The sequence below is a fragment of the Bubalus bubalis genome, chromosome 11 (assembly GCF_019923935.1).
Source record: "Bubalus bubalis isolate 160015118507 breed Murrah chromosome 11, NDDB_SH_1, whole genome shotgun sequence".
Taxonomy (NCBI): domain Eukaryota; kingdom Metazoa; phylum Chordata; class Mammalia; order Artiodactyla; family Bovidae; genus Bubalus; species Bubalus bubalis.
In genome coordinates this window covers 79,960,952-79,978,570 of record NC_059167.1, presented here as the reverse complement: position 1 = coordinate 79,978,570, position 17,619 = coordinate 79,960,952, and the positions used below count along the sequence as shown (strand labels likewise).

The window sequence follows — 17,619 nt, the reverse complement described above, 5'->3', positions numbered from 1 at the left end:
TGGTAGAAAAAGTTGAAGGAGGGAAAAAAGGGTATCAGGAATAGAAAAGGGAAGGGATTATCAGAGCAGGGAAATGGGAAAGCGTGTTAGGAAGGTACTTGGAAAGGGCTTAGGCTATTGGGCTAACCTGAATTCTTGACCACATACATTCAACATGTGATAATAAAGCACAAGTTGTCTAAAGAAAGTGAAAGCATGTCATTTTTCCTTTTGAGGGGCACATAATGGAAAATAAATTTCCATTCCCTTCTCCCAGAAATAAACAGTTTTCAGATGAATCAGCCGCCTCTTGTGACTGAAGAGAAAAACTGCAGATCTAAATCCGGACCAAAAGTCAGCAAGCAACTTTTTGAAAAACCCCTCAAGTTTGCAGGTAAATGGGCTTTGCAGATGGCATGAGTGGTAAAGAACTCACCTGCCAAACAGGAGACTTAAGAGACCCAGTTTCAATCCTTATATCAGGAAGATCCCCTGGAGAAGGGCCCATGGCAACCCACTCCAATATTCTGCCTGGAAAATTCATTGGAAAGAGGAGCCTGGTGGGCTACAGTCCATGACTCGCAGAGTCAGACACGAATGAAGCATCTTAGCACACAGCACACACATCTTACTTGTAATACCTCTGTACTCATCTGTACTTTCTTGGTCCTAAACACTCCTTAGCAGTGTTTTAATTATATTGACTGCCTTACTGCAGTCATATGACTCTCCTTTGTTGACCTAAGTTTTCATTTGTGTCTAACCTTCTTATATTTAAAATTTACTTCAAAGGCCATGTAATTCAATGTTTATAAGAGAGCTTGGTACACAGTAGACACTCAAGAATTACTTGTATCCTGAATGAGCCAATAAATCATTATTCATGAATTTAATGAGAAAATTATGTTGAACAATTGTTCAAATTATTCTGAAAACAATCTTCCAGTTTTACGGAATACCTGCCAAACAAAAGACTCCAATAGTATAAACAGAGGGTTATTACTGTGAACAAAATGAACAATAAATTGTGAACAAAATGGATAATAAACAATAAATCCAAGTCTAGGATTGAGGAAAATTCTGTTGAAGACATGGGAGTAAATGTTATGATAATCAAGCTTTGTTCATTTAACAAACATTCATAAATACTCAATGGAAGTCTTATTGTTGTTCAGTCACTCAGTCGTGTCTGACTCTATATGACCCCATGGACTGCAGCACACCAGACTTCCCGGTCCTTCACTATCCCCAAGAATTGCTCAAACTCATGTCCATGTGTGGATGATGCCATCCAGTCATCTCGTCCTCCATCACTCCCTTCTCCTCCTGCTCTCAATTCTTCCCAGCATCAGGGTCTTTTCAATGAGTCGGCTCTTCATATCAGGGGGTCAAAGTATTGGAGCTTCAGCCTCAGCATCAGTCTTCTTGATGAATATTCAGGGTTGATTTCCTTTAGAACTGACTGGTTTGATATCCTTGTTGTCCAAGAAACTCTCACAGATCTGCAGCAACACAGTTAGAAAGCCTCAATTCTCCGGCTCTCAGCCTTCTTTAACGTCCAACTCTCACATCCATACGTGACTACTGGAAAACCATAGCCTTGACTCTATGGACCTTTGTTAGCTAAGTGATGTCTCTGCTTTTTAATATGCTGTCTAGGTTTGTCATAGCTTTCCTTCCAAGAAGCAAGCATCTTTTAATACCATGGCTGCAATCATCTTCCACAGTGATTTTGGAGCCCAAGAAAATAAAGTCTGTGACTGCTTACACTTTTTCCCCATCTATTTGCCATGAATTTATGGGATCAGATGCCATGATCTTAGTTTTTTGAATGTTGAGTTTTAAGTCAATTTGTCACTGTCCTTCTTCACCCTCATCGAGAGGCTCTTTAGTTCCTCTTCTCTTTCTGCCATTAGAGTGGTATCATCTGCATATTTGAGGTTGTTGGTATTTCTCCTGGCAATCTTGATTCCAGCTTGTGATTCATCCAACCCAGCATTTCACATGATGTGAGATGTACTCTACATACAATGTAAATGAGCAGAGTGACAGTATACAGCCTTGACGTACTCCTTTCCCAATTTTGAACTGGTTTGTTGTTCCATGTCCAGTTTTAACTGTTGCTTCCTGACCTGCATGCAGGTTTCACACAAGGCAGGTAAGGTGTACTATTATCCTATCTATTTAAGAATTTTCTGGTTTGTTGTGATCCACACATTCAAAGGCTTTAGTGTAGTCAGTGAAGCAGAGGTAGATGCTTTTCTGGAATTCCCTTGCTTTTTCTGTGATCCAGTGAATGTTGGCAATTTGATTTCTTGTTCCTCTGCCTTTTCTAAATCCAACTTATACATTTGGAATTTCTTGGTTCACATACTGCTTAAGCCTACTTGAAGGATTTTGCACATTACCTTGCTAATCTATGAAAAGAGTGCAATTGTACAATAGTTTGAAGATTCTTTGGTATTGCCTTTCTTTAGTATTGGAATGAAAACTGACCTTTTCTACCACTGTGACCATTGCTGAGTTTTCAAAATTTGCTGGCAGAATGAGTATAGCACTTTAACAGTATCTTCATTTAGGATGTTAAAAGGTCAGCTGGAATTTCATCATCTGCACTAGCTTTGTTTGTAATAATGCTTCCCAAGGCCCACTAGACTTCACACTCCAGGATGTCTGGCTCTAGGTGAGTGACCATCGTGGTTATCTGTGTCATTGAGACCTTTTTTTGTACAGTTTTTCTGTGTATTCTTGCCACCTCTTCTTAATCTCTTCTGCTTCTGTTAGATTCTTGTCATTTCTGTCCTTTTTTGTGCCCATCATTGCATGAAATGTTCCCTTGGTATCTCTGATTTTCTTGAAGAGGTCTCTAGTCTTTCCCATTCTATTGTTCCCTGCTATTTCTTTGCATTGTTCACTTAAGAAAGATTTCTTATCTCTCTTTGCTATTCTCTGGAATTCTGCATTCATTTGGATATATCTTTCCCCTTCTTCTTTGTCTCTTACTTCTTTTCTCAGCTATTTGTAATCCCTTCTTAGAGAAATATTTTGCCTTCTTGCATTTCTTTTTCTTTGGGATGGTTTTGGTCACTGCCTTCTGTACAATGTTATGAACCTCCAACCACAGTTCTTCAGGAACTCCGTCTATGAGATCTAATCCATGAATCTATTTGTCACCTCCACTCTATAATCATAAGGTTCTTGATTTAGGTCATACCAAAATGGTCAATGGCAACCCACTCCAGTACTTTTGCCTGAAAAATTCCATGGATGGAGGAGCCTGGTAGGCTGCAGTCCATGGGGTCGCTAAGAGTCGGACACAACTGAGCGATTTTACTTTCACTTTTCAATTTCATGCATTGGAGAAGGAAATGGCAACCCACTCCAGTGTTCTGGCCTGGAGAATCCCAGGGACGGGGGAGCCTGGTGGGCTGCCGTCTATGGGGTCGCACAGAGTCGGACACGACTGAAGTGACTTAGCAGCAGCAGCAGCAAAATGGTCTAGTGGTTTTCCCTACTTTCTTCAGCTAAAGCCTGAATTTTGCAATAAGGAGCTCATGATCTTAGCCACAGTCGGCTCCAGATTTTCTTTTTGTGACTATATAGATTTCCTCCACCTTCAGCTGCAAAGGATATAATCAATCTGATGTCTGTATTAACCTTCTGGTGATATCCATGTGTAGGGTGGGCTCTCGTGTTGTTGGAAGAGGGAGTTTGCTATGACCAGTGTGTTTTCTTGGCAAAACTCTGTTAGCCTTTGTCCTGCTTCATTTCGTGCTCCAAGGCCAAACTTGCCTGTTGCTCCAGGTATCTCTTGACCTCCTATGCTTGCGTTCCAATCCCTTATGATGAAAAAGACATATTTTCTTGGTTGTAGTTCTAGAAAGTCTTGTAGATCTTGATAGAACCATTCTTCATAGATCTCTTTAGGTTCCAGTTTAAACTCATATTTTCACTGGCACTGAGACACACATTCATCCTGTTCTGGGTCAGGTCTTCCTCATATCCAAATCTTCTCCAAGGAGCCCTGTAAATGGTACACTCTGGATGACAATAAAAGTTTGAGACACTTTTCACAGCTAGGGAAGTTTTGTCTCATTTGTCAAAGATAAAAATAATTGGAACAATAAAACCTGTCCCATAGGATTTTGATATTTAAATTAGGTAATGAATTGGAAATGCATCCTACAATGCCTGACATATAGTAAGGTCAATAAATATCAACTCTCTTTATTCTACTAAAACCTTCCTTTCCTTCAATGGCCAGGCTTGTGACCTACTTTTTCCCCCCACGTCAGTTCAGTAATGGAATCTTCTAGGACATTTACTTAATCACTTACTTTCCTAGAGATAGTCACTGTTTTTCCTTATCCTTTTGGTGTGATAGCCAGCTAGTTGCTGAAAGGACACAGATGGATCAGGTGAGGCTTGATTTGGGTTTCCCTAAAAACAGTGAAATCAAGGACATATTGCATGTTTACTAGCTACTATTGGAGATAATATTTCTGAATTGGATCTCCAAGATTTTGCCATTATTATTAACTATTTTCACTTCATATTGGTTTATGAGCTTTTAATATATTCTGCATTTGATTCCCATTTTAGTAATATAGATTGCATATATAGCCTTCCAGTCACATTGACTTTCCACTTTCTTAGCAGTAATTTTTAACACAAAAGACAATCTAAAAATACACTTTCATGCTCATAAGACGCTTCCTTGACAGTTTTGTTTTCTTTAAAAACTTTGAGAATGCTTTTCTTTTATGACTGCCATTGCTTGTGATGAGAACTCAGGCGTCATTCTTAATGGTGTTTCCCAGAACACAGCATATTGGTTTCTCCTGACTATTAGCAAGATTTTCTTCCACTAAATTAGACCCTTGGATTTGTCTTCAATGCCTTGCAAACTTCTGCCAAAACCACAGTGGTGAACTTGCAGAATACTTTATTCACCTTTATGACTTTTCACATAGCATTGCTCCTGAATAAGAAGCTTGCTTTATAGGAAGTCAAGTACAACAGTGAGTGGAGGTTCTTACTATGATAAAGAGGTTATGGAATGGGTAATGGATGAGGTAGTTATAAATACCAATTACAATCATGTGGTCATTTGCAGTAACAAAAGCTATAATAGTTATAAAATTATCTTCATTTTACATGAATATATTTATGCATACATTAACCATTTTTTAACTTCTCTCTCCTCTTTGCCTGCCTGTAGTAAAAGAAAACATGCCACTACAATTTGATCTTACATCTCAGTGTATCTAAGTGGTTAAGATACAGAATTCAATGGGAGAGTGTGATTCGGCTAGATGAGGAAAGAACATCACCCGTAAATGGATAAATGAACTCGGTATTCTCTTTGAAGGAGAGAGCTGGTTTTGGTTGAATGAGGAATAATTACATCATAATAAACAGGAAGCATGTTCAGACTTAAATTGAAGAAAGTGGGGGAAAACCACTAAACCATTCAGCTATGACCTAAATCAAATTCCTTATGACTATTCAGTGGAAGTGAGAAATAGATTTAAGGGACTAGATCTGATAGACAGAGTGCTTGATGAACTATGGATGGAGGTTTGTACAGGAGACAGGGATCAAGACCATCCCCATGGAAAAGAAATGCAAAAAAGCAAAATAGCTGTCTGAGGAGGCCTTAAAAATAGCTGTGAAAAGAAGATAAGCCAAAAGCAAAGGAGAAAAGGAAAGATATACCCATTTGAATGCAAAGTTCTAAAGAACAGCAAGGAGAGATAAGAAAGCCTTCCTCAGCGATCAATGCAAAGAAATAGAGGAAAACAATAGAATGGGAAAGACTAGAGATCTCTTCAACAAAATTAGAGATACCAAAGGAACATTTCATGCAACGATGGGCTCAATAAAGGACAAAAATGGTATGGACCTAACAGAAGTGGAAGATATTAAGAAAAGGTGACAAGAATACACAGAAAAACTGTACAAAAAAGATCTTCATGACCCAGATAGTCATGATGGTGTGATTACTCACCTAAAGCCAGACATCCTGGAATGTGAAGTCAAGTGGGCCTTAGGAAGCATCACTACGAACAAAGCTAGTGGAGGTGATGGAATTCCAGTGGAGCTATTTCAAACCCTAAAAGATGATGCTCTGAAAGTGCTGCACTCAATATGTCAGCAAATTTTGAAAACTCAGCAGTGGCCACAGGATTGGAAAACGTCAGTTTTCATTCCAATCCCAAAGAAATGCAATGCCAAAGAATGCTCAAACTACCACACAACTGTACTCATCTCACACGCTAGTAATGCTCAAAATTCTCCAAGCCAGGCTTCAGTAATACCTAAACCATGAACTTCCAGATATTCAAGCTGGATTTAGAAAAGGCAGAGGAACCAGAAATCAAATTGCCAACATTTGTTGGATCATCAAAAAAGCAAGAAAGTTCCAGAAAAACATCTATTTCTGCTTTATTGACTATGCCAAAGCCTTTGACTGTGTGGATCACAATAAACTGTGGAAAATTCTGAAAGAGATGGGAATACCAGACCACCTGACCTGTCTCTTGAGAAACCTGTATGCAGGTCAGGAAGCAACAGTTAGAACTGGTCATGGAACAACAGACTGGTTCCAAATAGGAAAAGGAGTATGTCAAGAGTATATATTGTCACCCTGCTTATTTAACTTATATGCAGAGTATATCATGAAAAATGCTGGACTGGATGAAGTACAAGCTGGAATCAAGATTGCTGGGAGAAATATCAATAACCTCAGATATGCAGATGACACTACCCTTATGGCAGAAAGTGAAGAGGAACTAAAAAGCCTCTTGATGAAAGTGAAAGAGGAGAGTGAAAAAGTTGATTTAAAGCTCAACATTCACAGTTATGTAAAGTTTAAAAATAAAATAAAATTAAAAAAAAAAAAAAAAGAAAGAAAAAAAAAAAAAAAAAAAGCTCAACATTCAGAAAACTAAGATCATGGCATCCAGTCCCATCACTTCATGGCAAATAGATGGAGAAACAGTGGAAACAGTGGCTGACTATTTTTCTGGGCTCCCAAATCACTGCAGATGGTGACTGCAGCCATAAAATAAAAGACGCTTACTCCTTGGAAGGAAAGTTATGACCAACCTAGACAGCATATTAAAAGGCAGAGACATTACTTTGCCAACAAAGGTCCATTTAGTCAAGGCTATGGTTTTTCCGGTGGTCATGTATGGATGTGAGAGTTGGATGATAAAGAAAGCTGAGTGCCTAAGAATTGACGCTTTTGAACTGTGGTATTGGAGAAGACTCTTGAGAGTCCCTTGGACTGCGAGGAGATCCAACCAGTCCATCCTAAAGGAGATCAGTCCTGGGTGTTTGTTGGAAGGACTGATGTTGAAGCTGAAACTCCAATATTTTGGCTACCTGATGCGAAGAACTGACTCATTGGAAATGACCCTGATGCTGGGAAAGATTGAAGGCAGGAGGAGAAGGGAATGATAGAGGATGAGATGGTTAGATGGCATCACTGTCTCAATGGACATGAGTTTGGGTAAACTGCAGGAGTTGGTAACAGGGAGGCCCGGCCTGCTGTGGTTTATTTGGTTGCAAAAAGTCAGACACGACTGAGTGACTGAACTGAACTGAAGAGGAAGCATAATTTTCCTGTTGTCCTTATCAGAAAGTTTTGTTCTTCAAAGAGATAATGATGAATCTTAGTTAACAAGGAGTGAAGTTAACTAGTTAAGCTCTATTACAGTGGCTTTGTACTGTGTCAACTTAACTATCTGGAAATCTGTTTCCCAGAATCTGTATTGTTCTGGTTTATGGTTGGCCATGAAAGAGGTCTGCATAGGATTTGGAAGGTACTTGTCATGTAGTAGCCATGTTTCTATGTTCCACAGGTTGGTGCAGGGCTCCAGGGACTATGGCAACTCATAATGTTGCTGCTGATCAGGTAGTTCAATTTATTGTTGACTCACAACTCCTCAACCTTCCACCAGATCTCTTACTCATGTTATCTTTGTCTTTGACCAAGTATGCTTGTAGCATGATGGCAAATGACATCCACTTCTCCTGAAGGTCACCCAGTACTGTCAGCCTAAAGGAGGTAAGAGAAAAAGACAAGTTTCGGTGTACCTTGTGGGTTCCATTGTCCTCATGTTATTTCCATACATGTCACAGTCTGTCCATGCTTTTGTCCACATCCAACTTTCCTTCACAAATGTTACTCTGGTTGACCTACAGTGAATTCAGACACAACACCATATACAAATATAACATTTTTAATCTGGATTTACTGTTGGAATACAAATGGAACAGACTCTTCCACTGGCTCTAGCCCCTGCCTGTGAATAATCCTTATCAGTTCAGTGGCTCAGTGGTGTCTGACTCTTTGTGACTCCATGGACTACAGTACACCAGGCCTTTCTGTCCATCACCAACTCCCAGAGCTTGCTCACACTCATGTCCATTGAGTCGGTGATACCATCCAACCATCTCATCCTCTGTCATCCCCTTCTCCTGTCTTCAATCTTTCCCAGTACCAGGGTCTTTTCCAATGAGTCAGTTCTTCTCATCAGGGGGCCAAAGTATTGGAGTTTCAGCTTCAACATCAGTCCTTCCAGTGAATATTCAGGACTGATTTCCTTTAGGATCAATGGGTTTGATCTCCTTTCAGTCCAAGGGACTCTCCCCAGGTCTCCTATATTGCAGGCAGATTCTTTACCAGCTGAGCCACAAGAGAAGCCGAATAATCCTTATAACTAATCTCTTACTCTACATCACTGGTAGTTCTCCTTCCCTGAATATGCCCTGACACGATGTCTAAGAGGAAAGGGCTGTATGATAAGTCACTTCAGTTATGTCCTACTCTTTGTGACCCTGTGGACTGTAGCCCCCCAAGCTTCTCTGTCCAAGGGATTCTTCAGGCAAGAATACTAGAGCAGGTTGTCATGCCCTCCTCAAGTGGAACTTCCCAAATCAGGGATCAAATCTGTGTCTCTTACGTGTCCTGCATTGGCAGGCGAGTTCTTTACCCCTACTGCCTGGGAAGCCCTAAAAGGAAAGAACTAAGGAAATGATTTTCATGTTACTATATATACTATTGGAAAAAGAAATGGCAACCCACTCCAGTATTCTTGCCTAGAGAATCCTGTGGACAGAGGAGCCTGGTGGGCTGCTATCCATAGGGTTGCACAGAGTCGGACACAACTGAAGCGAGTTAGCATGCATGCATGTGTTAAAGAAGGAAATGGCAACCCACTCCAGTGTTCTTGCCTGGAGAATCCCAGGGATGGAGGATCCTGGTAGGCTACCTCCTATGGGGTCACACGGAATCAGACACGACTAAAGTGACTTAGCTGTGGCTGTATATATACTATATATGATGATATATAATGATAATATATATACTATATATTTCAGATACTATATCAAGATTTGTGATGTGAGGATCTTTAGGTGAAAGTGTCATTTTATATTATTATGGGGCAAGTTTTCAAATTTAGACAACTTTACACATGTTCTGTATGGTTGATTTAAAGTCAAAAATTCAAGAGGAGAATGTACCAGGAGAAAGTTACTCTGGACACCTGCTTCCATATGACACGGAAGGAGCTTTTATTTATAATTAAATCTTCTGATCCAGACCACAGATGAAGCAACCACAGGATTACCATTTATTGTCTGGGATCTGCAGGTGTGTATTTCAGCTAGGGTCCTACAGCAGAGAGGCTTTCTCTTATTAAGCTTGGGGGTTTTTGTTCAGCTTTTCCTATTACTTCAAGCACTGTGAGTTCCCAGAGAGCACAGAAGTACTTTGCAGAATCTTCCAATTGTAAAGTTGAAATGGTGAGGCTGGATGATTTACGTGATCTCTCAACATTTATAGAGTAGCGGCCATCCCTTGTAAGGAAAATCATCTCTCCACTGGGAAGCTGCTTGTACCAAAAAATGCTATAACTGCTCTGACTTGTTTCATACCGACATTTCAGGGTAACTGACTCCCCAACTGGACTGGATGTGTCTGGCTGGTCTTGAATAACTTTCTGGGCTACACTGGATCCTTTGGGGGAAATCAGAAAACAGAGATGAAACAGTGAATAAAATAATGTAGGAATTAGACTCATTTAGGACCACTCCCCCCACCCCGCAAAACAAACTGAAATCATAAGATGCTTGGTTTTCTCCATTCCTCCTTTCCTCCCCAAGTCCCTGTGAAGCATCACATGCCTAAGTGCAGGCCTTTCACCCTGAACACACACACCCAGGTTTGGGAGCATCCCTACCAGAGAAGGTGAAGGCCAGGAACACCCAGAGCAGGCTGGAGAGCGGCATGAGGCATGGATTCCCCTGCACAATTGTGCTCAGTTTTGCCTCAAGCTGAGAGTGTCTTTGTGCTCCTGGCAGCACATATACATATAAACCTCAGGTCCTGTGTGACTCCTTCAAACAGGAAGTGGGATTTGTCATTTGCATACGTCATGTGGTCTGTGCACAGACGGGAAAAAAATTCTGGCTCACCACAAAGTTTTACACTCTCAATTTTTCTTTCACTGGTAATTAAGTTAGGCTGATCCTGAAAGGGGGCTTCACAAAAGCAATTAGTAATAAAGGTTTGAGCTGAGGGGAATTGAGGAACAAGCTAGGTGACATTCACTGATAATTATTCAACACAATAATTTTGCCATCCCCTTTAAAACAGCATTTGATTTTTGTTTTTGAACTTTTTATTATAGTTGATTTACAGTGTTGTGTTAGCTTATGCTGTACAGCAAAATGAAATATCCATCAACAGAGGAGTGGATAAAAATGTGGAACATATGTGTAATGAAATTGTTGCCGTTGTTGTTTAGTTGCTAAGTCATGTCCCACTGTTTTTCAACCCCATGGACTGTACCCCTCCAGACTGCTTTGTCCATGGAATTTCCCAGACAAGAATACTGGAGTGGGGTACCATTTTCTTCTCCAGGGGTTCTTCCTGACCCAGGGGTAAAACCTGTGTCTCCTGCTTGGCAAATGCATTCTTTACTGCAGGGCCACCAGGGAAACCCATGATGAAACCATTCAGCTATAAAAAAAGAATAAAATAATGCCATTTGGTGCAACATGAACAGATCTAAAATAAAATTTAGTATAAGCTACAAACCCTTCTTGTAATCTATTTACTAGTCATTTATTTAGCTTACAATTATATTGCTCCATCCAGAATCTAAGTACTTTATTTAAAAATTCACAGATCTTTGGTCTTCTTGGTAAAATGTAGTCTTATCCAAAATTTTTAATGTATTTTTTTCTGAGTTTTAGGGCTCTACTTAGTTTTTTCAATATGTAAAATTACTTTGACATCAAATGATAAAAAAAAAATTAGTCCTTCTGACTTTAAGAGTCTATTCTATTGATTGTGTTTATATGAATTTATGACAGGAATAAAATAATTATACTTTTGAAACATGATATTGAGTCTGATTTATTAGATTTTGAGAAGGATCAGAATATTCAGTCTCATTGCCTCCATAAGCAGAATTGTACTTATTAGATCATGTGTCTTGGAATTGTCCTCATGTCGCATTTTCTATCCCACTGGCCCAAATTGTTCAGTCTCACTAGTTAGTTGCTTATTATTTTTTCTTCTTGCAAAATACAGTTTAGATAAGCATGCTGGATCTTTCTGTGCCATAGTATTATAATGCACTCAAACAAAACTTAATACCTACAAGCTGTATCTACACCATAGATGGTGATGCATGAAGTTTTGTAAACTGTTACATGTTCATCGAATGCAGGAGGAGACAGGGATGACAGAGGATGAGATGGTTGGATGGCATTACCAACTCAATGGACGCGAGTTTGTGTAAGCTCGGGGAGTTGTTGATGGACAGGGAAACCTGGCATGCTGCAGTCCACTGGGTCGCAAAGAGTCAGAAACAACAGAGTGACTGAAGTGAACTGAACTGACATGTTCATTTAGAATACAGTTGTCAATCTTCCATTTAGTTTCATCATTTTAATGGATGAATTAATAAAAAGAATCAAAGGCATAGAGATAATAGAAAAGAAAGTACAGACAAGGTCTTTAAAACAGTGTCAATTCCTTGGTTTTAAGTTCCTTGAGTGGTGTCGTTAATGACTGATACTTGGAGGAGAGTGCATATTTAGTTGAAACATTTTCTCTCCTGTCCCATTTCACCTCTGAGTGCTGTCAGGCAGCTGATGCCTTGGTTTGCTTGTATCTTAAAAGAAGAGATCATGAATGCTCACAGCAGCCTGGGCAGCAGCATGATATTGTACATGTAGCATATATATTTATATATAACAATTATATACATTATATATACCAGAAAATTGATATTGATAAAATATTTTTAAAATATAAATGATAATCTGATACATCAGTTTTATATGCACTTTTTTATGCATAGCTCTATGAAATCTTATCACAGGTGTAGGTTTTTGTACCATTACAAAAATCCTGATACAGAATTGTTACATATCTAGAGAAAACGATTTTCATACTATCTCCACTCCTGCAACTCATGATAACGCCTAGAAACTACTGATCTTTTGATGTCTATATTTTGTCCGTTTGAAAATTCTGAAAAGCAAACTCATACATTATGTATGCAATTGTAATAATATAGTGTGTAAGCATGTACCATGTAGTCTTCCGAGATACTTTTTTCACTCACCATTGAGATCCATCTAGGTTATTGCATGTATCAATAGAAATTTCTTTTAATCACTACAGACTGTCCCCAGCTTATGATGAACCAACTTAGAATTTTTGACTTTATGGTTATGAGAAAGGTATATATACATTCACTAGAAACCATACTTTGTATTTTCAATTTTTATCTTTCCCCATGCTGGTAACATGCTGTATACATTCTCTAATGATGCTGAACAGCAACAGCAAGCTGAGCTCTCAGTCAGCCCTGGGATCGTGAGGGTAAACCACTGATCCACTACAACCATTCTGCACTCATACAGTCCTTCTGTTTTTCACTTTCAGTACCACACCTTAAGGTTAGGCTAGGCTAGACTCTGATTCACAGTGTTTATTATATTCATTTTCTACTTATGATATTTTCAACTTAAACTGGTTTATTGAGACTTAACCCTATTTCAAGTTGAGATAGATCTATAAGTAATACTTTATTGTATGGGTGTACCACAGCATATTTATCTATTCACACAATGAAGAACACTTGGCTGGTTCCCAGCTTTTGGCCATCACAAACACAGCTGCCATGAATATTCATGTACGGATTTTTGTGTGAACACGGTTTTCATTTCTCAAGTATAAATGCTCATAAAGGAGTATGATTGCTGAGCTGTAAGGTGAGTGAATATTTAAGTTTATGTGGAACTCCTAAACTGTCTTCCAGAATGACTGTACCATTTTCCCACCAGAAGTGTACGAGTGATCCACTTTATCTACATCATTGCCAGAACTTGGTATCATCAATATTTTTCATTTTAGCCTTTAAGCAAGATGTGGACTGGTATCTCACTGTGGCTTTAATTTGCATTTCCCTGATGGTTAATGATGTTGAACATCTGTTTACATGTTTATTTACATGGTTATTTCCCTAAAACAAAGATCTTGCATGAAGTGTCTGGGTGAACCTGTTGTTCGTTTTCAGTTAGATTGCTTGTTTTCTTCCTGCTGAGTTTAGAGAGTACCTTGTATTCTGAATACCATCCTTTGATGAAAATACATTGTGAAAATATTTCCTGCCATTCTGTGGTTTGTCTTTTTCATTCTCTTAATAGTATCTTTCACAGAGCAAGCTTTTTTAATTTTGATGAAATAGTTTATTTTTTATGGATTGTGATTTCAGTGTCATGACAAAAATCATCTTGTCTAACAATTGGTCCTGAAGATTTTATTTTTTTTTTCAAAAGGATTCATAGTTTTATATTTCACACATGGAAGTATGGTCCATTTTGAGATTCTCCTTAAATTTTTGTATCAGGTGTGAGATTTAGGCCAAGTTTCAGTTACTTGCCTAAATCATTTGCTTGTATCATTCCTCCATTGAATTGTCATTGCACCTTTGTCAAAAAGTCAGATTTCCCAACTTTCTCCACATCCCCACTTGGGATAACTCAGTAGCATATACTTGTTAATGAATTTTATTATCCTTTTTGTATTTTTTATTATATATATATTTTTTATATTGGAGTATAGCCAATTAATGCTGTAAAAGTTTCAGGTGTACACCAGAGGGAGTATATTGGATTAACACTGTAGCATCTGTATTATTGCTTACTTTTCATTCCTTATAGTTATAATTTGTGCTTTCTCTTTTTTCACCATGATAATTTTACCTAGGAATGTATATTTTATTAATCATTTTAGCAAAATTAACTTGGTATCTCATAGCTATTTCTATCATTTTCTATTTTACCAATTTGACATTTTTTATTATGTTCTTGTTTCAGTTTACATTAGTTGTAATTTTTCTTCTTTTTTGTTGAAAGCTTGCATAATTGTTTTCTCAGCCTTTTTCTTCAGCAGTATAAGCATTTAAAAAGATAAATCTCTCCTATGTAAAATATTAACTGTATCTCATAAATATTTGTATGTATGTGTTCTCACTATATTTTCTTTCAAAATATTTTCTTATAGCCCACTAATTATTTCTTTAGTGGGTTTTCTTAAAGTTTAATGCCTAAATTCCAAATATTTGGGAGTTTCTAAACATATCTTTTTGCTATTGATTTTCTAAGTCAATTCTAATTTTGATCAAAGAATAAATTCTATATAATTTCAGTTTTCTTAAATATATTGAGACTTTTTATGCACAAACCAATGTGTGTGTGTGTATTTATCTACATGGCAGGGTGAGTCTGGAGCCTCGGCTGCAGATCTGGGTACAGGCCCAGATGCCTGGGGAGCACTGCGCACTTGCTGCACAGAAGTAGGTGGCTGAGTCTCCAGGCTGGGACGCTGTGATGTGCGGTGAGAGCTGTTTGGCACTCGTACTGAGGAAAACCGTGAGTCTTCCATCTTCCTTTTTATTCATAACTGAACCTATGACAATCAAGAATACAAGGCCTTTACCAGGGTATTGACTGTACCATGAGAAGTAGTCAAATGTTCTCCTCGCCTACAGTCCAGAATGGAAATCTCTCCTTCCTGGACTATCAAAGATTGAGGGCTCTGTTTCACCTGCTGTTGGTCACTTTTTTCCTTCTCTTGTCCACCCACCCCTGTTTAAAGAGATAAAAAGTCATTAGGTCCACGGATTAATATTTCCTTCTTAAAGTTCCTATCTGCATGAATTTGTCCATTCCCCAATTTTCTCATTCCCCTTAATTAATGAGATATCTTAGTTTTCGTCCACCACAACCCACAGTCTAAGTGAAACCACAGAAGTATAAATGATGCTCCCAGAATCTTGTCCATTGTTCTTGGCACCAAAGGTCAGTGACAACTCATGTTCCTCTTCTGGTCTTCTCAACCAGCTACAACTCTGACTTTAAGTTCACATCTGCTTTAATGCCTTCAACAGACTCCATCCTCTTACAAGTGCTTTCACGTAAACCAATCTCTCTCAAAGAAAGTATTCCCCATATTGAGACTAGAATTGCTGTCAATTAACTTCATTGGGAATCAGAAACACTCTGCTTACACATGGGTAAAGAGCAGGTTAGAATTTCTCTCCTGCTCTCCACCTCTTCCTTTTCTTAACACCTCCTAGAAAAACTCATATATCAGGACAGCACGATATGTTAATGGAGATTACATTATTTTACAATAGGAAAGAGAGACACCCATGAAGTTACAAATTAGTGGGCAGAGGGATATTTCTTTTTTTAATTATAAATACTAATTAAAATCTATTGAAGATACACAGAAGCATAATATATATCATTACAAGATAAAGTCATGGATCCAAACAGAGAAAATATACAGCCCTTTTGCCATGATGGAACTTCAATTTTGCCACAATCTTTCAGATGTGTCCACATTTTACATGACCCTAAAAAATGATAGAAAACCAATCAAGTTCAATTTATACTTTTCCTAAAATATAAATTAGGCAAATGGAATATTTCCAAGGTGATGGATCCTAAGCTGACATTCGGGTTGCTCAGAATACTTTTGATAAGGGTTGAAGTATAAAAAGTGAGTTTTAAATTATGAATCTGTACAGATTTAAGACATCCGCATACTCTGTCTCTTCCTTCACACACATCGGTATCACAGATGTCCCTCAGCTTCTGCTGTCAGTAAGATCACATGACCATTTCTGCTGATATTTTATCAGAGAGAGAATAAAACAACCCACCACTTCTGGATGGTGAAGATGATTCTGGAAAATACAATATCAAGGGTCAAAGAGTAAGAGGTCTGAAGGAAAGGTTGGGGAGGAAATACCCAGGGTCAGGAGAGAAACATGGGTTTGTGAGTAAAAAATGTTCTTCATTGCTTAGGGAGCAGAGCAGTGTGAAGATTAAAGCGGATAGTGCTGGGGAAGACATGTAGACGTGGCTAGAAAGAGATGAGGGTTGGTTGGATAGGCAAAGAAAGTTCAAAGACAAATGTGAACATTGGAGAATTTGACTTGAATAATAGCAAAAGCAGTGAAACCTGCTTTTTTGTTGTTGTTGTTCCCAGGAATAAGTGTCACAGTGGCCATATTAGACATTGTTGGCACCTTGCTCAAGTTTTCTCAGAAGCTTCATCTGTGCTCAGTCCCCAAATTCTGTGTTTTGCTGCCAGCAGCTTAGATAACAACTGATTTCTGTGACTATCCAATTCTTCTGTCTAAGTGGTACAGTGTAGTCTGACATGTGCTCTAGCGCTCCCCACAAAATCAGGCAGACAGAACATCAGGAACCTCTGAAATCTTCCTCTTGTTTGGCCTTTTCCCTTTCCCTAGTCAGTGTGCTTCCCAGGTGGTGCTAGTGGTAAAGAAGCCACCTGCCAAGGCAGGAGACCTGAGAGACTCCAGTTCAATCCCTGGGTCGGGAAGATCCCCATGGAGAAGGAAAGGGCAACCCAGTCCAGTATTCTTGCCTGGAAAATCTCACGGGCAGAGGAATTTGGCGGATCTTCCTCTCGAGGTCTTATTCTGAGACAGAGGACCTAACACAGAGAGTATTTAAATAGTTTGTTCATCATTTTCATTCGGGAAAAATTACACTACTTCTCATAATTATGCTATCTTTGATATGCTAATATTATATATTATAAAAACCAACACTAATAATGCTTTCTGTTGAAGAGTCAAAACTTAGAAGATATGACTGTTAATCTTTATACTATGGGTAATAGCTCTAAGTACAACTAGAGTTTCATAAAATATAGGATATTCCTGTTTTTCAATATTGATACTCTCAGAAAACATGATTGTATTAATATGGAGATCCATGGTAGAATTATATTTGTGGCAGGTTTAGGCTAAAGACAAGAAGACAGCTTTCTTTGTCGATGGAGAAAGCCAATGAATCTCAAAGAAAAGCTCACCTGTTGATTATATTCTGTCTAATCCTATTCTATTTGTGCTAATAATATAAATAAAAGGCTGTACCTTCCAGAATGACTTTGTGAGTTGATCTATGGATACACTCCCCAACAAAACAGTTAAAACAGATAAAAATTATTTTTAAGAAACTAAAGCCTTTGGACATAGTCTTTAGGTTATATAGCATCTAAAAAGG

General features: G+C 38.5%; 1 pseudogene and 2 gene segments (V, D, J or C); all 3 read right to left on the bottom strand.

Moving 5' to 3' along the window:
- The window catches only part of LOC102415345, a gene marked incomplete in the record, with an annotated part of 786,957 nt that overhangs the window by 710,929 nt on the left and 58,409 nt on the right, over positions 1 to 17,619 (bottom strand).
- Positions 9,440 to 10,325, bottom strand: LOC112577654. The segment is given in 2 exon segments: positions 9,440 to 10,009; positions 10,233 to 10,325. Coding segments are annotated over 2 exon segments (402 nt in total).
- LOC123328152 lies at positions 14,782 to 15,358 on the bottom strand (annotated as a pseudogene).